This window comes from Neomonachus schauinslandi, chromosome 4 (assembly GCF_002201575.2).
Source record: "Neomonachus schauinslandi chromosome 4, ASM220157v2, whole genome shotgun sequence".
Taxonomy (NCBI): Eukaryota; Metazoa; Chordata; class Mammalia; order Carnivora; family Phocidae; genus Neomonachus; species Neomonachus schauinslandi.
The window spans coordinates 6258111-6282038 of NC_058406.1; the positions used below are offsets into that span (position 1 = coordinate 6258111).

The following is a 23928-nucleotide window of genomic DNA, read 5'->3' on the forward strand; positions in this document are numbered from 1 at the left end:
TTAATAATCTCTGACTGGTTGATGTCTCTGCAGGGACCTGCCCCAGGTTCTTAGACATCATTACTTGGGACATCACAGATTCCAGGGCTGGTATTCCTGGAGATGGATCTGGCAGGAGGAAGAATGCCTCCGGTCCCGAGCAGACCCGTGGGATTGCAGAGGAGTTCATTTCTCCGGCCAGATCGGGTTCCTTCTGTCCCGCTGCTGTAGTAAAGACTTTTGTCGTAAGAGCTGGTGTTATTAGGAGCCACCCAACGGCGAACCCACTTGGTGAGGGGCGCCTGCTCACAGCGAGCCGGGGTTGCTGGTGGGTCAGTCTGGAGAGAGCACAGAAGCCCTTTGGACAGTCCCAGTGGGGCCTGCGTTCCACACCGGGCTGGTCCTAGTTCCGGGTGTTCCCAGACACCTGTCGGTCAGAAAGCAAGCCCCGGAGGGAAGCTCCACACAGACCCACTTAACAGGCTCCTCTGCTCGAGTTAGTGCCCGAAGCAGAGACTGGAAAGTCCTTTACTTCCTCCTTCTCTGGGTGCACCTCTGACACCTTATTCATCTTGGTGAAAATCTGATTGATCTCCATGAATGTCTTGGCCTTGGTCTCGGGGACAACCTGGAAGATGTAGACGGTGGTGAGGAGACAAATCACAGCAAAAATGATGAAGCTGTAAGGTCCGAGGCCCACCTGTGGGAAAGGGATCGGGGTTCACATTCTCGAAAAGGTTCTCCCTTTACCGCTTGAGGATTTGCACATCCGGGGCCCCCGGGGCGCACTCACTTGGATGAAGGGGAAGATCAAGCCCACGGTGAAGTTGGAGAGCCAGTGGACGCTGCCCCCCACCGTGAAGGCGGCCGGCTGGGAGGACTGCAGGAAGATCTCCGTGATCAGTAGCGCGGGGATGGGACCTGGGCGGGGGGGGGGGGGGGGCAGAGTGGGAGAAGAGGAAGGGCTGCCTTCTCTGGAAGCAGAGCAGGCCCATAAAGGGTCCCGGAGCCCCTGCCGTGCCGGGGGCCCAAGGGGCAGTGTGTCTCCGGGACTGCTGGGCTGGTGGCAAAGCACAGTGAGGAGGCCAACAGCAAGAATTGAGCACCACGGGTGACACCCCGTGATGTCCCAAAAAGGGGCCTGTGACCACCCGTAAGGATCTCTAAGCCAACTACACAGCCCATTTCAACCCACAGCCTCATAGTCGAGGCTGCTTTATTGCTTTCAGTCTAATTATGCTCTGTCCACACCCCTTTGCGATAGGAAGGTAGGGGGAGAAGCCATTTTGGGGCTGCCTCCGGCCCTCCAAGGAGCCTCTCCGGGGAACAGAGGTTTCTAGGGCTGATGGTGCCGAAGAGACCAGGGAAGCATAGAGCCAGCTCTGGGGTACGTACTGGGCCCAAGGGCGTGTCCTATGACGTAGGAGATGACGCAGGTGATGCTGACATAAGGCATCCAGGATATTGTGTCCTGTGGGGAGAAAACAGGGTGGGATCACAGCCGGCAAAGCAGGGACAACCGGGGATGGGGAATGTCGGGAACCTAGGTCCCCAGAGGGCCAGGCGCTCTGCCAGGGCTGGGGCAGGAGGGCTCCTGGCTCCTCCAACAGGCAGCACCAACCGGATGCCCCCGGAAAACCGGCCGTTAGTGGGCAGTGGGTTGCTACGGGGTGGGGGTGACGGGGGCTGCAGATGGTCCCCAGGCATCTGATTCAGCGCAGCTGCTAAAAGATCATTCTGGTCTTCTTCCTTGTACTGCAGGCGAGGGCGCAGGGGGTGGACAGGACACAGCCCCCCCTTCCTCACCTGCAGGGCCAGAGCGGCCGTGAGCACACAGCAGGCCGTGAAGCAGACAGAGAAGCCCAGGAGGAGTAGGACCCGCCGCCCCAAGAGCTCCACCACGAACACCTGGAAGGCAGGGGGCAAAGGACAAGCAGGGAGGCTCAGGAGCCCCGCCAGAAAAGGGGGGCGTACCCCCGCCTAGAGCTGCCCCCACAGGTTGCAACCCGAAATGTCAGACACTGGGGAGGAGCCACTTCACACGGTGGAAGCTTCCAGAGTCGGGGGCAGGGGTCTCCATCTTGGGGGGGTGCATAGATTGTCATCTGACAAGAGCCCAGAGGCTGGAGATGAGGACACCAAGAGGCACCTCAGCTCCAGACCTATCCTCAGCTAGGACCCCCCTCTCCACTCCTAAGATGCCCTCCATGCGTGGTGCTGTCGGACTTACGGCACAAACGGTCATCAGCACGTTGACAGCCCCCGTGCCCACCGTCACATACTGGACGTCATGATCGTTCACCCCCGCGCTCAGGTAGATCTGGTCTGCGTAGTAGTAGATCTGGAAGGTACCCCCAGAGGCTGGTGGGGCCCTCGGGACAACACCTGCGACATGGCCCCCCGCCCCCGCGGTGACACCAGCCACCGGCCACCCGCCGCGCCCCCGGGCCCCACTGTCCCCATACTGCGTTCACTCCTGACAGCTGCTGGCCGCCCATGAGGATGATGATGGAGATGACCTGCCACCGCAGGGACCTCATGCTGAACAGCTTCAGCACAGAGATGAAGCCCGCGGCCTTCTCGGCCTCGTCCTCCTGCCAGATCTCCTCCATCTCCGAGCCCACGTCGTCCCAGCCGCGCAGCCTCTTCAGCGCTAAGGGACGGGAGCAGGGGGTCGGCTCAGGGCGCCCCAACTCCCCGGAGCCAGGACGCTGTGGCCTCCGTCCCCTGACCCAGCACTGTAAAGCTTTACCATTTCTGGCAGCTACTTCATCCTTCTTCTGAATCAGCAGGTACTGGGGGCTCTCGGGGAAGAAGGGCAAGAACAGGAGCTGCAGGGCCGCCGGGATCCCGGTCAGCCCGAGGAGGATCGGCCAGCCTGCAGGCAAGCCAGTGCCCACGTGAGAGCCGGCCCCAGCCAAGTCACCTGCCTTCTGCCCCTCCAGTCGCCCCCGCCCCCTTGGAGCCCAGCCGGCCACTCTGTCCCAGACTGGTTTCCTTAAGGGCCAGACACAGAGCTGGTCCGCTTAACATGGACCTAGGACCAAACCACCGGGATGTGTATCCTAAGGAGACCCCCGTCCATGCTCAGGACTCTGCCGGGGCCACCGGGACACCTGAACTGGACCGGTCTGCGCTGCACTGACCATAGAAATGAAAACGACCAACAAGGCAAATGCCCACGATGGTAGAATGGACACAGGAAGCATGGGGTATTCACAAAACAGAATCCTATACTGCACTGGGACGGAAGCAAGCCACGACAGGAGCCCGTCCCAGAAACCCAATGCTGGGGGCAGTAGCCCACACCATGCGGTCCAACCGGATGAAGTCCAGAAACAGAAAATTAACTCCATCTTTGCAAAAGGTGGTAAATAGCTATAGGGAGACGCAAGGATGGGGTGACAAATGTCAGCACGGTGGGGGTGGGCAGGCCATGGTTGAGGGGCACGCAGAAAGCTACGGGGGCCTGGCATGGCTCTAGTTTGGCGTCCAGACCAAACACCGGTGTTTGATTTCGGGTGGAGGGAATGTACGTTTATGTTTTATGCGCTCTTCCTTCTGTGTGTTATTTTGCACCATAAATATGGTCCAATGAGTGAATGAGTAGCTCAGGCTCCTTCTAGGAGCTGCTAACGCCCTGCCTCTCCCCCTTTTCTCCTAGGGCTGGCACTCAGTGACAACGGCGGACGTCTGCATGCCAGGCATCTGCTCTCACGGCTCTTCGTGTGTTAACTCGCTTCCCCACCGGCCATGTCGTGAGGCAGGTGCCAGGACCAACCCCCCCCCACACACCTGCAAACGCAGGCTTCCCTTGGTCCGGAATCCATCGCCCTGCACAGCCAACAGCAGGTGTGGACCTATCTCCGATTTTGGCCACTCCCGTCTGGCTCGGGCCCCCACCCCACCCCCTACCGGGAAACTCTTCTTGGAGACCCCGAACTGCCAAATCCAGACACCCCGCTGCAATCTTCTTTTCAAGAAGATTGTCAGACTTCTTCAATCCTGTGCACCATGACCGCCTGCCTCCTGCACAGCACTCTCTTCTGGGTTTCCTTCCTTCCTTGTTCTCGAGCACCTGTTATGTGCCAGGACTCGTGCTGCAGATTCAGAGATGCCTAAGGCCAAAGCCTTGCCCTCCACACACTCTGCCCAGAGGAAGGGCACCAACAGTGAAAGAGTCTCAAAAAAGGATGGACAAATGCAGTCCACACAACATTTGTAGTTCCCCGAACTTACAAAAAAACTTCTGCGTTTCTGCCCTCCATGCCCAGGTCTGGAACACTGGTCCTGTTCCCCCCAGTCCAGACCCTCAGCCCTCTCTGAGGCCCCCCTCACTGGGCAGAACCAGTCACTCCCTACTGCACACCAGCAAGCACGTCACGGACATCAGGGCTCTGCAGATTGCCCTGCGTCCTGCTGATCATTTACGTGCCATCACTGGGAGACAGGAACTCAGCCCCTGAACCCCTGGTCCCTGCTCCTTATGAGGGTGACTGAAAGGGGGACAGTGGCCGCTTAACATGGACCTAGGACCAAACCACCGGGATGTGTATCCTAAGGAGACCTTGGACGTATTATCCAACCTCTCTATGCCTCAGGTTCTGCATCTGTAAAATGGGCATAATAACAGTATCTGCTTTAGAGGGTTGCTTGGAGGATTGAATGGAATTAGTATAAAGATTTGGTGCCTAGCCCACAATAAGCACATTATACGTTCTGGCTGGTGTGACGATTAACGGTGATTTCCCTTTCGAGACCTGAGACCAGAAAGGGGGGGGAGGGTTCATGCAGAAGGAGTGGCGGTTACCATGTACTGTGCACCTACTATGTGCTGGGCTTGGGTTCTCCAGGAGGGCAGTGTGGCTCCAGAGTCAGGGTCTAGAATGGGTACCAGCCCTGTGGCTCACCACCTGACCCCCAGGGGGCGCCCCCCTTTCCTGGTCTATGGAATGGGACGCTCTCGGAGCGTCCAGAGAGGAAAGACCAGCTCACAGAAACGTCCAGTCGGAGCGGAGGGAGGCCTGGGGTCTGGAGGCGGCCGGGGCTTACCTTCTTTGTTTGCGAGGAGGCTCCGAAGACCAAAGATCTGAGCCACGAGGATGCCGATGGTGATGAAGACCTGAGGTACCACCCCGAGGGCCCCCCTCAGGTTTTTGGGGGCCAGCTCCCCCAGGTACATGGGGACAACATTGGAAGACAGACCTGGCAGAGGATTGAAGTAAAAACACCATCAGGAAACATTAAGCCTGACAGGGACAAGCTGTGTCTTCAAACACACTCGTTCTTATCCAGCAATCACATCGGGTCTCAAAACGGCGAGAGTAAGCAAACACCTCTTTTAATTCTTCATCCTTTAAACTGTAAGGAAAGAAATAATAGTCTGAGCCAAGGAAGTTCATCGACAAGCAGCCTGGCTTTTCAACTCATGTCACCGGGGGCGGGGGACATGGGCGGCCTGACCTCTGGGTTGCCCTCCTAACTGGCTTGGTGCCAGGGAAGAAAAGCCCAGGTGTGGCCTGGCACCTTCTCCTCTCTGGCTCCTTGGGGGAAGCTGTTCGTACGGTGCCAAGGACCCCTGCCCACCAGCTTCGCCTTCTGAGAAGGCGTATTACATAACCAACTGATGCACAGCTGAAGCTCTGTTAATCAGTAAGCATTACAAATGTAAACATATGCTATGGAATAATTACCACTTCCGAATGTCCACTATTTAAACTTTTAAGTTTTCTCGTCTTACTGGAACAAGGAAGATTAGGTGGAACTTAATTTTATAGGCTCGGAAGTATTTTCTACATAGATCATCCCATTTAATTCCCCCAAAAGCCCAACAAGATGCTGAGAATGTTGGACGGAGGTCAGGGGGGTCGTCACTAGTCCGAGTATCGAGCACCCAGTCAGGACTCAGGCTGGGGCTCGGAGAGACACGGGTCTGAGAGGGGACTCCGGCCGCAGGGAGGCCGAGGAGAACAGTGTGGCAGCGGGTGGGTACTGGATGACATCCAGATAGGAGGGAACATTTGAGAACCAAGGGTTCAAGCTTGGCGATTCTCCCCAAGGGTATCTGCTTAGTGTTTTAAAAGAGGCTCGCTGCTCATTCACGCCGGTTCTTCCTGGTTGTCAGAGCAAAGAGGGGCAGTCTTTGCAGAAGCCCTGGGAAGTCTGGTGGGGTATGTGTGGGGACCCCGCAGGCCTAGCACCTAAAGGGCTGGGAGGAAGCAGGGGCCCTTGAGGGGCGGGCTCCGTGGTCACCACTCAGGGCTCGGGGGGGTGGGAGGGACCCCACATCTCAGCAGCAAGCACTTCACTTGATGAGGGACAAAAACTGAAGAGGCAAACATCGGAGGTTTGGGAAGAGACGGGGTCCCCTTCTTGCTGGTGGGAAGCAATCTCTATTCGGACTTAAAAGCGACTCCACTGGGCAATCCCAGCTGGCCTGGTCGGACAGAGTCGGAGAAAGTGGCTTTTACCTTTGAAATCCGTTCGGGGAAAGCGCTTGGTGTTCTGCCACTCGAGTTGACTAGCAGTGAGCCAGTGAACTGAGCATCTCAAGTCCCACTGTCTGTCCCTGCACCCCCTTGGTCCCTGTATCCCCTTTTGGCAGAGCAGCTGCTCCCTTCCTTTTTAGGATGTCTGAGCAGCATGCTGCTGGCTCACTCACCTTCCTGACTTTTTCAGGAGCCGTGTGAAAGAATTAACCGCAAATGGATTATGACCTGAGATCCAAAAGGGATCTGAGGACCTAGGGAGCTCCTGACACCTTCTCAGGGGGCCTGCGAGATCAAAAGCATTTTCCAAGAATCCTGAGATAGCGCCCTGTTCATTCTCCTTCTCTCCTGAGCCCACAGTGGAGCATTCCAGAGGCGCCATGCCACGTGGTACCCCAGCCAGGGGAACACAAAAGCAGGTTGGAGAAGCCAGCTGTCTTCTCTGAAGCCAGACATTAAAAAGGGATTTGCAAAAATGTAAGGCAATGCCACTCTTCTCACTAAGCTTTTTTGTTTTAGAATATACAGCTTTTTTTTTTTTTTAAAGATTTTTTATTTATTTATCTGAGAGAGAGAATGGGAGACAGAGAGCATGAGAGGGAGGAGGGTCAGAGGGAGAAGCAGACTCCCTGCCGAGCAGGGAGCCCGATGCGGGACTCGATCCCGGGACTCCAGGATCATGACCTGAGCCGAAGGCAGTTGCTTAACCAACTGAGCCACCCAGGCACCCCTAGAATATACAGCTCTTTTCATAAGAGAATCACATGTATGTAATCTTGTCACCATTTCAATGAATTAAATGAACATTTCTTAGTTGCAATTTCTTTCTTTTTCTTTCTTTCTTTCTTTCTTCTTTCTTTTTTTTTTTAAATTTATTTGAGAGAGAGAGAGCATGAACAGGGCAGGGAAGAGCAGAGGGAGAGGGAGAAGCAGACTCCCCGCTGAGCAGGGACACCCCCCCCCGCAATGCGGGGCTCAATCCCAGGACCCTGGGATCACGACCTGAGCCGAAGACAGATGCTTCACCAGCTGAGCCACCCAGGCGCCCCTTGGCTGCAATCTCTAAATGGTAAATATTGATCAATACAACCCACGTGAGCAAAAAGCTCTTTGGAGCTCTCAATAATTTTAAGAGTGTAAGAGTAAGGCCAGAATGTTTGAGAACCACTGACTTGAAAGTCATGTTTATTTAGGAGTAAAGGTTGGGGGTTTTGTGATTTGTTATCTATCAGAGCCTAATATTTCCCTGTTGGAACCAACCCTGAAGTGCTGGATGGTCAACAGAAAAGTGCCTGCCTGCACCTTCCAGGAATCATCCGTGTTTCATTAGCCCAGCCCTGCTGCAGGGGGAGACGGGCCAGGCACCCTTGGGGCTCAGGAGGCAGAGGTCCATCCAGCGCTCTCAGGGAAAGGAGTACAAAGGAAGCTTGTCATGGGGCCCATCACTCTCTCCTTGACAGGACCTCTTCTCTCTTCAAGGATCTTATTTTCCTCTTCTTCTCCCTGGCCCCGCAATTCCTCGCCATTTCCCCTAACACCAGGCTCCTCGCCGTGCCCACCACTGTCCATAGAGGCCGCTGAGGGGCTTGCTGACATCCAGCCAGGTCTTCCATTCATCCCTAGCCCCGTGATGGAAGGAGAAAATGAGAGCTGCTGGTACTGCCTGGGCCGGGTGCAGGGTTGCTGGCAGGGTGCCCGGGATGCAGCATTTTGGGGGCGCTTACCCTGGGTGCCCACCCGGAAGGCGCACGGCCCCGAGAGTGGGCGCCCCGCTCACCCCCACCAGCCCTGGGAAATACAGTCTACGAAAGAATGCCAAGTCACAGGGGCGGGTGGGAAGATCATAAGCATGGCTTTAACACCATCTCTTCGGTCTGAAACAATTATGGGGGAGCTTCCTACGACCATCAAAGCGCGGCCTCTGAGGATAGCTTTGGAGAGTTTGCAAAGCAGCTCCAGGGCTTATGGGGTGAGAGACCCCAGCCAGTCATTACTCTCTGCAGCAGGTGGCCGCTGGAGGAGGAAGTGAAAGAGGACCCCCCCGAAGAGCCCTTTGCAAACTTCACATTCCCTATACAAGTTGAGAGGCTGCTCTCATTAAGAGGGATTCGTCTGTTAGATTGTTCGTCACGCTTTTTCAACCACGACCCACAGTAAAAAATACAGAAACGTGTTTTACGTTGCAACCTGATTTTCATACACGTATCAATAACCGAAGCAAAAGTTCCAGAAGACAATCCTTATCTTTATTGCCCACGACACGGTCTACTCTGTCTAGAAAAAGAAAATGCTGCTCACTAATCAGGGGTCTCCGCCCACCCACTGGCCCGCCTGCAGTTGAGAAAACACGAAGAGAAAGGACCATACGGAAGCGCGCCTCTGCACAGGATTCTGTATTTCTGTCTTTCACGCAAGGGCTCTCTTTGTGGGAAGCGGCACAGGGACGCTCTGCCCCTGAACGCACCTGAGACTAAAGCGTGGGCTCCAGGGTCTAGTTCAGGACAGAGGCAGGTGCGGGCTCGCTGCGTCTGCATGCTTCAGCGGCCCCGGGATGGTCCAGACCCTGGTGCCTGCCCCTCCTCCCCGATTATCCTAAATTACAGAGCGGTAGCACAGCGTAGCATCATTTACCTGCACATATTCCCACCAGAAGTCTGGACACAATGATCATCTCAAACGACCGGGCAACCTCGCTGCACCCCATTAAGATCGCGGGGACAATGGAGAAGATGTTGTTGAAAAGCAAAGTCCCTTTCCTGCAGAGGACGAAATGTCAGTTAGTCTGGGCGAAGGATTCACGTGTTCATTTAACAGATGTTCACCAAGTTCTGGCCAGTTACAGCAGCGGGCTTTGCTGCTGCTTCCACTGTCTGTGATGGTAAGCTGATAGGGGTCAAGTGCACAGCCTGGTGATAGTGGTCAAGTGCACAGCCTGGTGGGAGCCACAGTGGGAAATGACCACAGTGCAGAGTGCATCGGTGGTGGGGAGCAGAGGGAAAGAGCTTCATACTAGGATACACTCAAGGGTTTTTTGAAATCACCAACTCACATGATGTTAGTGGAATCTTGAAACCAGATCAGGTAAGGACATTAGAAGAGATGTATAGGGCCAACCTCACTGATATCACATAGATGGAAAAATCGTACATGAAAGATTAGCAGATTGAATTCAACAGCATGTAGAAAATCCTTTCAATGTTAAAACGCCATACAAAATAAAATGCCAGATCTGCCTGGGAAAAACAAAATTGTAACATTATTTTTTAAATTATAGAAGACTACCCTTGTGACTCCAGGTAGGTGGGGAAGGCTGCCTTCAGACACAAAAAGCAAAAACCATAAATGAGAGTTAAGTCTGACCACATGAACATGTAAATATCTTGTATGAAAAAGATACTATGTGTGTGATTAAGCAATAAAGCAACAGATAGAGAAGATACTTGCCTGATAAAACAGTATTGCTTGGACAGGCTCAGAGATGGAATTTCCTCCCAACTGTATCATCTTGGCTAAGTGACAGCATCTCTCTGTGCTTTGTTTTCCCATTTTGAAAAAGGGGATGGGGCTGTTGTATGGATTGGGGGAATTAAAAACCCTTAAAAAACCCCCCAAAAACCCTAAAAGCCCAAGTTCGGGATAGAGCCTGGCACATAGGAACCCATCAATAAATTGTTAGTTGCTACTGTTGTATAAGGAACAGAACTTTAAGAAAACCACAAACAGCTGAATAGCATTTTTATCACATTCTCAAGCAGACAGCTGGACAAGCAACTGTCTACTCCATCTGTGGACCAAATGGACCAACGTGGACCAAAGTCCTTTACTCAAGGAGACCTGGCCTGCAGATCTGTGACTTGACTGATGTTCTGGCCGGCAGAGAAAACTGCTGAGTTCAACACCAACCTCCCAGGAAGACCTCAGGATCTTAGATCCCAAAGCAGAGGTTGTATGTTTCTAATCTCAGACTCTTTTTTGAAAAATACTGGAGAAGGCGCTGGGTTCTGGCCTTGACTCTCGAGCTAATGACATCTGTGGCCGAGAAGACGATTTGACCTTACCTAGACTCCGTGTGCTCGTTCGCCAAGGGAAGGGGCTGGTGGGGAGGAGCTCTTAAATACCGCTCATACCAAGGCCGCTCTCTCATGCCCATGGAATTTACAGGAGGGAGTCTTAAGGGACCTTTTTTGGAATCAAATACATAATCTCTAATGTTTCTAGAATTAGGGGCAAAGATATAAGCTCTGCCCTTGGCATTCACAACACTCATAGTGAGAGTTGCCCCGGGACCACGCGGTTTCACCCTGGAGTGCCTGACATTAATCTCAGCCATTTCAGAGTTTTCTAGGAATTTAATTTGGGTTAAATTCTGCCTATTACTTGATCTCAAAGTAAAAGAACAGAGCAGTGAGTTTGTGTTTGTTTGGGAGGCAGAGTTCAAGAACGCTGTGCTATGATCTACGTTGGGACTGACATTGTGGCCCTGTTATCTGGTGTTTGACTCTTAAAAAGCAAAGAGAAAAAAAAAGAGAGAGAGGAGAGAACTTGTTTTGGTTTTGGTAAGGAATATCCGTGTAAGGCAAGAGAACATAGAGGGAGCGAGTCCTGACTTGTGAAGTATGCTCTGCTCTTTCTGGCCTGCCCCCAGAGCCCGAGACCCACCATACCCACCTCTAGCTCTGAGACCCTGCCTCATCCCCAGACACTTGGTCAACATCTGGTCTCTTTAAGATCATATTAGAAAACAGAAATCATCACAATAGTTATTACCTAGTTTTACCACCACCACCAACAACAACAACAAAAAACAACTTCAGCTTTAAGCCTAGGTTTGAAATGGTCGGGGTCTAGGATTTTCAGGAGCTGGAAATTTAGCTTGCCTTACCTGCCAAGTTTATTCACCAAGGGGCCGACCATGAGGGAGCCGATGAAGCCTCCAAAGGGGAACATGGACACAGAAATAGACCACAGCAATGTCAAGGAAAACTCATTTATGTAGTTATTGTTGCGTTCATAGTAGGTCTCATTATAAAATGCTTTCATGAGCTGGAGAACAAAGCGGAAGAGAGCACCAAAGTAACTTGACCTGGTTTTGCAGAAAGAACACCGTGAGCTGTTAGGCCCCCCGATGGACGACCTGGGCACACAGACAGTGACACTTGTAAGTGGAAGGGAGAAGGGACAGAGTGGTATGACTAACAGCTAGCAGGAGTACCCACCTGGGGAGCTGCCAGGCCTCTGATAGGCACCCTGCCCAGGACGTTGCTAACTCCAGTCCTCCAGGCCTTTGGATAACCCCTGACCCTCCAGACTCCTCTGGAGAGTGCAGGGCTGCAAAAGACCAGAGCCCCCACCCGCACCAGCCCCCGTGTGCACAGCCAGGCTTGGCTCCCCATGAGAAGCTGAGGCCGGGGGAGCGGGTTCACCCCCATGGCCTTGTGCCCGCAAATCATTCCCTTGGGTCTGTGCTGTGTGTCTCATGCGTACTTCCCTCTCCCGTGACGTGAGGACCCAGTGCGCCCCAGTGTGCACATACCACCACCCAGGTGGCCATGTCCGGGCACAGGCTGCTCCAGCCACCCCCCCACGTTGGTTGGGAGCTGCGTCTCACTCACCCCAGTGACCTACCTCAGCAGGGGAGTTAACGGCGGCCACATTGTACCCATACTGGAAGGATGACCCAAATGCGGCTATCAGCGTTGCCAGTAAAAGTATGAGTGTAAGCCTCTGTGGGAGGAGAAATCCTGGCTTAAGTCATAGGAAGCAGCTGGGGTTCAAGGGAACTCCGGATTTACCCCGAAGTCTTATCGAAGGATGCAAGAGAATCTGAAGATTCGTCATCTTTCGACTGCTCCCTGTCTTGAAACCTACCTCTACCCACCTAACCTGGTAGAAAGGTTCCGTGAACCACAGCACTTAGGGCTAAATAATTCTTTGCTCTGGGGGGCTGTCCTGGATGCACCGTAGGGCCACCCGTCCCCTACCTGTGACAACTCAGGTGTCTCCAGCCATTGCTAAATGTCCCCCTGGTTGGGGAAGGCAGCTGCCCCTGAGAACCGCTGGGTCAGAAAGACACGGAAGGCTCACCTTCTCCAACACTCTACCCAACGCGCAAAATGCTTCGCTAACATTCCTACCACGGGGCTATATTTGCTGACAGTAGCAAACACACTCAAATCCTGCCTCAAACACAAACTCCCCTAAAAATCAAAGAGGAGAAAATGTGAACAATTGTAATTGTTTATTTATGGCCACTGATTAACTTCCTTTAGCCTCCAGACTTTTGCTGTAACAGGCACGGCAAGAAAATATTTAAATACAGGTTTCTGGGGACTCAGACACATGTGTTCTGTGATCATAACCCCTTTTGACACAGGAGGAAACCGAACACTTATTTAATGACAAGAGGGAAGTTGTTAGTAAAGTCATGAAAAGCTGGAGAAAAATAAAAGTGGACAAAGCTTTTCTCTTAGAATCTACGGATTTCTTTTCTTTTTCTTTCTTTTTTTTTTTTTTTAAGATTTTATTTATTTGTCGGGGAGAGAGACAGAGAGCACAAGCAGGGGGAGCAACAGAGGGAGAAGCAGGCTCCCCGCCAAGCCGGGAGCCCGATGTGGGACTAGATCCCAGGACCCTCAGATCATGACCTGAGCCGAAGGCAGACACTTAGACTGAGCCTGCCTGCCTGCCTTCCTTCCTTCCTTCCTTCCTTCCTTCCTTCCTTCCTTCCTTCCTTCTTTGTAGGCTTTCCAGGAGGGGAAAAGAAAAAGATCTAGTACTGGGCTGGATTAGGGCACGAGGGGGAAGGGGCCCTAGTCTCCCAGCAGCTTGTAAAAATGACAAGTGGCCTTCAGACATGAAGGGGGGTGGGGTGTCTCCTCAGAGGCCAAGGGGAGCCGTGACTCAGCTATGCTTTTGGGAGAAACCACACGTTCCTCATGCCCACAGTAAACTGGCTTCCTGTTTCCTAACGCCGAACACATTTTGAGACTTAGTAAAATAGCCACGTTCAGGGCCCGTGTTCCAACTGGATGCGATTCAAGGCTGCTGGGAAGGGAGCCCTGCCCCCAGACGGCTCCCTTTGGGAATCTGCTTCCTAGATCCATTCCCGCTGTCCGAAATCTCCCAGGAGAACGCAAATATCTCCAGAAAAGTTAGTTCTTATGAATTATTAACTCTTGGAGTCACTTTCTCACACTATCGATCCCGAAGTTCACAAACAGAAAGGGAGGCCTAGGTGCTGCTGAAGGACGGGAGAGGTGCCTTGTGGCTGCGGGGGTTTCCAGCATGGCCGGGGGGAGGGGGGTGGGGGGTGCAGCCCAAGAGCCTGGAATCGGATCCTTCTCTCCTGTCACTGGCTGTGTGGCCTTGGGCCGGTTACGGAACTTTTCTGTGTCTCAGCTCCTTCCCCTGTAAAACAGGGACGGTGCTCCCTCCCTCATAGGACTGAGGTGAAGAATGAATGAGTTCATACATGAAAAACACTTGGAGCCACACCAGCCTTCGAGTGAGCACAGGCTCGCTCTCATCATCATCAACAGCGATCGCACCAGCAGGGAAGTTACTTTTCCCATGATGCTAGGTGTATTGTTGGTGAAGGCACCCCCCAAAATTATGTCTTCATTTTCTAAAACACTTGGCTCATTTTCCCCCCTCCAGGCCAAGAGGCCTTTTTCTCGGCAGAAAAATCCTTGACGCACATTGGTCAGATTCTGGTCTTTTCTCTTTATGTATGAGGAACACAAAGGCCAGTAAGACCACGATCACACAGCTAATGGGGGGACAGAGAGCAAGGGCCCCTTCCATCAGCCCACACAGCCCCAGCTCTCTGCAGGCTTCCCGGGCCCCTCCACTTTTCCTCGGCTCCGAAATCCCCCCTGGGCTTCACTCAGGAATCTGCAGATTCTTACAAGCAGCCACCAAGGGAACCATTTTGTCTTCATGTATCCCAGGAAGTCCAGCACGTGTCCTGGCTTTTGTTCAAAGGGGCAGGTCTGGCCTCAGGCAGCCAGGAAGGGAAAGCCTGCAACCCACCTGCCACTGGAGGACAGGCTTCTTTCCTTGGAGAATCTAGGGGGCAGGTAGCTAGAATCAGCCCAGACCTCCTGCATGTGACCATTTTAATCATGTCCTCTCAAAATATATTGCTTCTTTTCGGGGATCACCACGCGGGGGCATTTCTGTTCTCCTGCAGCCTCACCCGGGGAACAGTTGGCCAGGGTATTCCTCTTTGAAGAGAGGGCACAAACCCCATGAAGGTCTTTCCTGACCCCCAAGCCCCTAAGTTCTTGTCACATCACGGCCCCTTTTCTATAAAATAGAGGGGTTAACACTTGAGTGGTCTCACACTTTCTTAGTTGTCGCAAGAGTCAAACAGGATCCACGTGAGGGTGCTCAGTAACCTCGAAAACTCTAATTCTCGCAGGACGAGAACGCCTCTAATGAGTAGGGACTAGGGATGCTGCTAAACATCCTACAGCACACGGGCCAGTCCCCCATTGCAAAGAATCATCTGGCCCCAAATGTCATTCACATCCTGCTCTGAAGGATGAGCAAAAGTAATAACATTTATGGGGGACCCACTAGGGGCCAGGTCATTTACATGCATCATCTCATTTAACTAGTCCAGCAGTCCTATGAGGTGGTATGGTTATTATTCCCATTTTACAGATGAGAAAGCTGAGGCACAGAACAGTTAAATAGCTGTTTAATAATCTGCACAAATATGTACCTCTGCCTCCACAAATATAAGCAAATGTGGTTGCGATGCATAAAATGCAAATTCCTTACCAGTGTTCATAATAAATTCGTATGATCTGTCATTATGCGTTTTCCTCAATCAAGAGACTCTCAAAGCACAGCTGAAATTCTATGAGTGAGGGGAGTGGGGTAGGAGGGAAGAGGTCCAGAAAAATCTGTCTCGAAAACAGGGGAGCCTCTCTCATCTGAAAGGGTGGGAATCTCCGCTACAGACGTGAATTAGATTCGAGTCTTGCACAGTCTTTTCTGCGTCCACCTTCTTTCCACGCCGGCCTAGCCATGTGACTTGTGGAAAAAACGAATGAAAATGTTCGGAAGCCCAAATCAAAACAAATGATCCCCGACCAATCTCTAAAATCGAAATGTCCCCTAAATCTGTCCTTTAGGACGCCTGGGTGGCTCAGTCGGTTAAGCGGCTGCCTTCGGTTCAGGTCATGATCCCAGGGTTCTGGGATCGAGTCCCGCATCGTGCTCCTTGCTCGGCGGGGAGCCTGCTTCTCCCTCTGCCTGCCTCTCCCCCTGCTTGTGTTCTGTCTCTCTGACAAATAAATAAATAAATAATCTTAAAAAAATAAAAATAAAAATAAATCTGTCCTTTAGTCCCTGTCAAAGTGAACTCTGAGGTTCCCTCCAAAGGAAGGGAGGTGCTCCCTTCCCCTGCACAGAGCTCCCCAGAATGCCCCCCAGGAATGCCCCCCACCCCCACCCCAGCAATGCTGAGCAGGCCTTGACGGCAGGCCGCTCCATGCTCCTTCCTTCCCTGGGAGGCCCACTTACCCCTTCCTTCTTGGTCGGATTCTGTTGCTCCATCTTTGGTCTGCGCCAGCGGACTGCTGCCGAACGCCTTTCAGCCAAGATAACAAATGCACTGAAGGAAGAGGGGAGACATTCGGGCTGTACTTTGGCCAGGCCGAGGAACAGCCAATAGCGTTTCTGTAGCCAGCCCCAGAAGGCATAACCCTTCAGGAGTCCAGAGGTGTGTCTTCTTGCACGTCTCTTAAATTCAAAGTCTGGGGTTTAGCTCAGTGAGCGGGCACCACCCCCAGGCCTGCAGGCACGGCACCCTCCTGACTGGGACAGTCTGTGACGTCTGCTCACTTCGAGACCCTTCACTAGGCAGGCTCGTGATGAGTGGCTGCAAGAGTTATTTCCGTCACAGACACACGAAAAGCCTCTGGCCCCACATTACACCAGGTAACGCAAGGCCAAGAGTCAGGGTCACCAGAGGTTTCTCAGAAGTGGTCCCTGCCAGGGCACCTGGGAGGCTCAGTTGGTTAAGCGACTGCCTTCGGCTCAGGTCATGATCCTGGAGTCCTGGGATCGAGTCCCGCATCGGGCTCCCTGCTCAGCGGGGAGTCTGCTTCTCCCTCTGACCCTCCCCCGTCTCATGCTCTCTCTCTCTATCTCATTCTCTCTCTCAAATAAATAAACAAAATCTTAAAAAAAAAAAAAAAGAATTTCCCTTCTCTGCCATATGACAGGGCCCAGAGCAGATACACTTTGATTTAAAGAAAATTAGGTGTGGGGCACCTGGGTGGCTCAGTTGGTTAAGCGACTGCCTTCGGCTCAGGTCATGATCCTGGAGTCCCGGGATCGAGTTCCGCATCGGGCTCCCTGCTCAGCGGGGAGTCTGCTTCTCCCTCTGACCCTCCTCCCTCTCGTGCTCTCTGTCTCTCATTCTCTCTCTCGCAAATAAATAAAATCTTAAAAAAAAAAAGAAGTGGTCCCTGCCAGGAAGCCTGCAGCCAATCTCTCGGAGAGTCAGCTTTTCCTCAAATAACCATGCCACACTTGCTCAGAGAGGTTTGGCTTTTTTTTTTCCTTTGTGAGGAACTGAGGGGCCTAAAGATGCGACTTTATGTGTAACCATCACTACTGCGAAGGCAGTAAATAGTTCAGGTGCCTTTATCTACAGGGCAGGGAAAGTGAGTCACGGCTGCTGCTGGCCTGGGTCCGCCGTGCGTGAACAGGCCACAGCCCGCCTCCTGCGCTCAGCACACGTCCAGCCGCCGCGGGGCACATCAGCTCAAGGGGCCAAGATCCAGAGCGGAGTCCCACAAGGCCCACAGGCTTTCCTCTTTATGGGATATATTTCCTGTTTTACTTGCTGCGGCACAAATCCAATTCATTCAGCCATTCCTCTCCCTCCTTCCCAAATATTTTTTTTTAAGATTTTATTTATGTGTCAGAGAGAGAGAGAGCACAAGCAAGGGGAGCAGCAGAGGGAGAAGCAGGCTCTCTGCCGAGCAGGGAACCCGATGCGGGGCTCGATTCCAGGACCCTGGGATCATGACCTGAGCCGAAGGCAGACGCTTAACCCGCTGAACCACCCAGGCACCCCACCCCCCTTTCCCAAATAAACAGTTAACTGGGAGCCCACCATGTGCTGGGCACCATTCCTATAATAGTAGCAAGCTTGGGAATTGTGACCAGGAGACTGTGAGGAGGGTGACAGAGAGCCTCTGTGTGTGTGTGTTGAGGGCCCCCATGCCCCCCTCACAAGGGAGGATTGGCCATTTTTCCCCACCAGCTCGTTCCCTGTCCTTTCCTTCTGTGTCACAGCATGATGCCCAATGAAGGTTTGGCAAGACCAGAGGTTCCCGATTATTTCAAAGAGTTGTGAAGAATTCTCCAAAGAAAATGTACTTTAGGGGCGCCTGGGTGGCTCAGTTGGTTAAGCGACTGCCTTCAGCTCAGGTCACGATCCTGGAGTCCCGGGATCGAGTCCCGCATCGGGCTCCCTGCTCAGCCGGGGGTCTGCTTCTCCCTCTGCCCTCTTCCCTCTCGTGCTCTCTGTCTCTCATTCTCTCTCTCTCAAATAAATAAATAAAATCTTTAAAAAAAAAAGAAAATGTACTTTAGTTGGGGTGGGGGGTAGGGGGTAAAGGGAAGGACACAGATTGTGCAAACAAAAAGAACCGGCCTCAGCTGGCAGTCCTGAGTCATGCTCAGGCCCACCCACCCCTGGCCTCCTGTGTGCTTGGGGAGGTGTTGGGGGTGGACAGGGGGACTCCCTGCCCAGCGTCTGACCTCCCCAGCCCGAGCGAGGCCCTACCTGCCTCCTGTGGGACCCAGGCTTTGTCACCAGTGCCCCAGCGTGGCCAGCCAAGGGGGTGCAGACCCACCGCGGGCCCAGTGGCTCCAGTCCCTCGGCTGGGCGCCTGCCCCTGGGAGCACCCAGGAACGGGCCCAAGGGCTCGGGGCTGCACCCCCTGCAGGTGCTGTGTGTCCCTGCTCGGTCCCTCCCAGCCTGGGGACCCGGCGCAGCAGCCTGGGGTCTCCGGTGGCCATTGGGCCCGTGGAGGGGCCGTTGGGCTCAGGGGATCTGGGCGTTCAGATGGGGGAACGGCCCGCCGGTTGGAAGCACACCCCTGGCAGGCTGATTTGGGGTGTATGGCCTGCACCCCACCCCTGTAAGTGGTCTCTGGGTGGGGTGGGGGTCTCAGACTCCGGCCTCTGGGCCTTGCCCTCCCCGCCCAGCCCCAGTCTGGACTAGGAGAAGAACCTGCCATCTGAAGCCTATTTTCGCCTTGTAGTTTAAAATGACACTAATGAACGGCACTGATCGACCCAAGGACAGGCTGAGGTGTGTCCCAGGATCATGTACAAGTATTTCCAAGAAACTGCATGTGTTTTGAAACTACCTCTACCGAGAGCCAAGGAATCCCTTTTAAAGGGAAAGTGGACAGTTACAGAGCCATACTTGGTCCTGGCAGGGCACTCGTGACGCTCTTCCCACCTTCCATACAGTTTGGGTCATCACAGGGAAATTTTATTAGGATTTTATCATTGAGGGAGAGAAGGACCCAAGGAGGACCATGTATTAGGTCCTCCGTAACCTCTCACCATGCAGGAAGTGCTGGCTAGGGACCCTGGCATGAGGATTTGGGTCCCAGATCTCAACAGCCAAAGTGTTATTACTAACATAAAATGTAAATATGTTAGTACACAATTTTAGAAGACTTATCAGAATCTGACAACAGTGATTATTCTGGGATGTGAGATCACAGGTGATTTTGACCCCAGCATATATTTTATTTGTTTATTTATTTTTAAAGATTTTATTTATTTATTTGACAGAGACAGAGACAGCGAGAGCAGGAACACAAGCAGGGGGAGTGGGAGAGAGAGAAGCAGGCTTCCCACTGAGCAGGGGGCCCGATGCGGGACTCAATCCCAGGACTCTGGGATCATGACGTAAGCCGAAGGCAGACGCTTAACGACTGAGCCACTCAGACGCCCAACCCTAGCATATATTTTATATTTACATTTTATTTATTTTATTTTTTAAAAAAGATTTATTTTAGAGAGAGAGAGTGCAAGTGGGAGGGGGGGCCGAGGGAGAGAGAATCTCAAGCAGACTCCCCACTGAGTACAGAGCCTGATGCGGGGCTCGATCTCAAGAGCCTGAGATTATGACCTGAGCCGAAATCAAGAGGCAGATGCTTAACCGACTGAGCCACCCAGGTGCCCCCACATCTGTATTTACTGAGCCTACTGCTGTACAAGAGGCGGAATGCAACAGGGTTCAAAAATAAAAACTGCCTTCTGCCTTAGACTCTAGTTGGGGACACAAGTTTAGTCAAATAAATGCTTTGATGAATTTGTAACTATAAAAGAGCTCTAAAGATGAGGGTGGAAGGCTGGTCAGGGAAAGCGATCCTAAAAATATGAGCTTGAGCCGAGACAGGAAGGAAGGAGGAAAAGAGCTTACCCAGGCAAAGAGGGTGAGTGGGGAGGGGGTGGTGGAGAGAGCTTCCAGACAGGAACAGTATGTGCCAAGGCCTGTGGTCGGAGCGTGATGCCATCAAGAAATTGCAAGGTCAGTGTGTCTGAGGAGCACAAAGCAGAGAGGAGGAGCGGAGGGAGGAAGCTGGTGGGGTAGGCAGGGCCAGGCTAGATTTAGTACTTGTAGACCATGCCCGTGAAGAAGCTCGATTTTTGTCCTAGGAGCAGAGAGAAGGCGTTAAGAGTTTTGCAAGTGATCAGATTTGTGTTTTTCCAAGTTCACGGTGGCTACCTTGAGGAGAACTGTGGAGGGAACAAGAGATCCATGGATTTGGGGAAGAGGAGAAGGAGCAGTTCCTTTGCTGTACGACCCATGGAGGGTGGTGGTGGCCTGGTGGAGGGCGGCGGAAGAGATTAGTCAATTCATCCGAGAAATAATTTAGGCTGTAAAACTGACAAAACTTGGTGACTGACAGGACGAGGGGAGGGGAAATAAGAGGACTTCTGTATTATGGTTGTAATAAAGAATCAAAACGATCTTTCTGAAAATGAAGCTTTTCAGAATTACAAGTTTATATAGGAAAATTCAACAAAAATGTAAAATGTTGAATTAGCACCAGAAGGCAGGCTGGCAAATCCCTGGGCTGTTTTGAGACCAGACAAAGATATCGGGACTTTGGGTCACTTGCTGGTCTCACCTCTACTAGGAATGTTCTGGAATCTTAAAGTTTTGCCATGGGCCTCTTTTGAACAGACTGCTGCTATAGCTCTCTCAACCTGTCCCCAAATCAATTTGCTCAGTCCCTCTTCAACAGTAATAGAATTTGGGGAAGGACCTCTGGCTGCCCCAAATAAAGACTGTGTTTCCTTATGGTCCTTGCAGTTGGAGTGGACAGACGACAAAGCTCTGTATAATGCATATAAGGCTCCCAGGAACCTTGCTCTCTTCTCTGTCCCTTTCTCTCTCCTGCTGCCTGGAATGCAGATGCCACCTGCTTGGACCCCAGGATTGAGGCCACAAAGGACAAAGCCACAAGCTGGTAGGAGCTTGGGTTCCTTACCCTGTGGGGTGCTATCCCAGCCCTGGACCGCCCACTTGGCCTTCACATGTAAGAAAAATACATGCAAGAAAACAGGGAGGGACTCTAACCCGTTTAGAAGCTGTGAAGACATTTTCATTCATATATATCTGTTTTAATTGACAACAGCCCAAATCAGATTTTAAATTGATGAAACAGCTCTCTCCTGGAAGTGAGCGGCCTCAGGACCTTCGTCGTAAGGGAGAAACTGAACCCCTGTAATGCTGGGCTCAAACGTCGGTGGAGATTTACCCAGGCTGCTGTGTTTTTGTTGTTGTTGTTTTACTATTTTATTTATTTGACACAGAGAGAGAGAGCACAAGCAGGGGGAGCGGCAGGCAGAGGGAGAAGCAATCTCCCTGCTGAGCAAGGAGCCCGATGAGGGACTCTGATCCCGGGATCCTGAGATCACGACCTGAGCCTGAAGGCAGACGCGTAACCAACTGAGCCACCCACGCGCCCAGGCTGCTGTTTTCATGAGGACTGGATTTGGTTTTGTGTTCAGCTTAAAAAGTTGCATGGGATTTGAGTGGGGCTGCCCTAACCCTTTTTCCCCCCGGAAGCCCTGTTATTTTTGTGTGCCACACAGTAGAACATGGGGTTCCCTAGGAACACGTGAATGGTGCCATAGCAGAAATGTCCGCATGTGCCTCAGGGGGCACAGACTGGGGCCGCCTACCCAGGTGTCGTGTGCATGCAGGATTGCTGGATTAGACGGAGGGGCAGGAAGGGGATGGGCCATCTCCATTCCAGGTTTAGGTAAAGAAGGAGTAATGAACAGGTCCTAGCATGCATCCAGCCATCCAGGTGTGCCTTGCACACTGGCTTTGCAGAGGCCGTGCTCCTGGTGCAGTGAGGGGAGATGGAGGGGGTCCGGTCTGTTGACATAAGACTTTTCAAAGCCTCGTGCTCAGTGGGGCCAACCACATGCCATCTAGGCCTGCCATCTGGCCATCGGAACTCAACTCAGCAGAGAAAACATACCTGATCCGAGTTAACGTTCTTGCTCCTTAGGCCAACTAGGAGTTCTGACATTGAATCCGGCTCAAGATGCTGTCAGGCATCCTCAAGGCAGGGAGGCTGCCCATCACGCTCTGACACGCCTGGTGAGTCAACTTCAGAGACTTTACAAGGTTCCCCTGTTCTTACCAAGAACGGAATTTGACCTTGCTTATCAGGGTGCACATGCACAAACAGGTGTGTCCCCCAAGAACCATGGACAGAAAGTGTGAAAGCCAGGGGGTCACGAGGCTCCTCGGGGAGCCAAGTGCCCCCCGTCGGTTACACATTACCTTAGGCAGACAGCTCTTTGTTTTGAACTGTCATAAAAAACACAACAAAGCTTCCTATTTTTAGTATTCAGTTCATTAGTGTTCAGGACATCCACGCTGTTGGGCAAGTGATCTGGACTTTCTCACTTTGTAAGACTAAGGCTCTATGTCTGCTGTAGGGCAACTCCCCGTTTCTCCCTCCGCCCAGCTCTCGCCTTTTTGTTTCGATGAACCTGCCTACTTTAGTTACCTCGTATAAGTGGAATCATACCGTATCTGTCCTTTTGTGACTGGCTTATTGCACTCAGCATAGCGTCCTCAAGTTGCATTCGTGTTGTGGGCCAGGCTGCGGAGAAACTGGAAGGCTTGGAACATTGCTGGTGGGAATGCAAAATGGTACAAAAACAGAAAAGAAGTTAAACACGGGATTACTTTATGACTCGGCAATTCGACTCCTAGATGCATACCCAAAAGAATTAAAAGCAGGTACTCAAGGCAATGTATGTATACACATGTTCAGAGCAACACTATTCACCATAGCCAGAAGGTGGAATCAGCCCAAATGTCCATCAGTGGATGAATGGATAAGCAAATAGTGACCTATACACACAATGAATTATGCAGCTATAAAAAGGAATGAAGGTACATGGTACGTGAGCCTCCAAGACATCATGCTAAGTGGAAGAAGCCAGGCACAAAAAGGTGCATATTGCATGATTCCATTTATACGAGAAATCCCGAATAGGTAAATCCATAGAGACAGAAAGCAGATTGGTGGTTGCCCGGGGCCCGGGGGAGAGGGAAATGGGGAGGGACTGCTTAATGGGTGTCAGAGTTCCTTTGGGAGGGGGGTGGAAATGTTTTAGAACTAGACAGAGTTACGGTTATACAACACTGTGAATGTACTAAATGCCCCTGAGTTGTACATTTTGCACAGGTTAATTTTATGTTCTGTGAATTTCACCTTAATAAAAGGGAATACTGAAACAGTCTCTAATGATCTACAGCTACTGCGCATCTTTCTGTGTCTAGTGACATGTTAATAATGTTAAAGCATACTTTCCCCCCAAAAGTTAAAAATTATGACTCTTGTACAAAAAAAAAAAAAAAAGCACGTGTTAAAGGTTTTAACTCATTATCCAGGGACCCAGGCCGCTGTTATAACTGGTTCGAAAGAGAATCCAAAGAGCAGACACATTCATAGATCAGGAATGTTGAAAGGAATTTGCAAATGGATCTAAAGTGGCTTCTAGGGAGGGAGGGAGGGCAGTCAGGGAACCTCCCCTGATGATAGCATTTGTTTAGTGTCGAAAGACAATTATTTTGTGCTAGCATCGTTATCTACAACTTGCAGAATTGTAAACTCCAAGGCAGTATAAGGCCGAGTCCTGTGGAATCAGGAAGTATGTTGGGGTAATGCGTGGTTTTCCCGCCGAGGCCCATTTCCCCTACATCGTTTGCAACTGGCCTTGGTGGGAGCATCACCCTTAGCAGCAAAGGCTATAAATCAACACACACCCCCAGTCCAGTCCACTCCTTTGTTGAACACTTACGGCACCCCCATGGGATTAGTACATATGACACCCCAGGGCCAGATAACGCATCTTACATCTCCAACCTGGGATA

The 23928-nt window shown here is 52.0% G+C and overlaps 1 protein-coding gene across 1 annotated transcript in view; it reads right to left on the reverse strand.

Moving 5' to 3' along the window:
• Positions 1 to 363: 363 nt before the first annotated feature.
• The window catches only part of LOC110575117 (solute carrier family 2, facilitated glucose transporter member 5), a 35794-nt gene continuing 12229 nt past the window's right edge, over positions 364 to 23928 (reverse strand). Inside the window, exons 2-14 of the mRNA XM_021684017.1 lie at positions 22574 to 22679; positions 16002 to 16092; positions 12093 to 12191; positions 11350 to 11510; positions 9099 to 9223; positions 5032 to 5184; positions 2732 to 2857; positions 2445 to 2632; positions 2210 to 2320; positions 1786 to 1887; positions 1375 to 1450; positions 773 to 900; positions 364 to 679 (exon numbers count right to left, since the gene is read on the reverse strand). Coding sequence (XP_021539692.1) covers positions 455 to 679; positions 773 to 900; positions 1375 to 1450; positions 1786 to 1887; positions 2210 to 2320; positions 2445 to 2632; positions 2732 to 2857; positions 5032 to 5184; positions 9099 to 9223; positions 11350 to 11510; positions 12093 to 12191; positions 16002 to 16034 — 1527 coding nt within the window. The 5' untranslated portion in view covers positions 16035 to 16092; positions 22574 to 22679 and the 3' untranslated portion in view covers positions 364 to 454. The remainder of the gene's footprint in view (positions 680 to 772; positions 901 to 1374; positions 1451 to 1785; positions 1888 to 2209; positions 2321 to 2444; positions 2633 to 2731; positions 2858 to 5031; positions 5185 to 9098; positions 9224 to 11349; positions 11511 to 12092; positions 12192 to 16001; positions 16093 to 22573; positions 22680 to 23928) is intronic.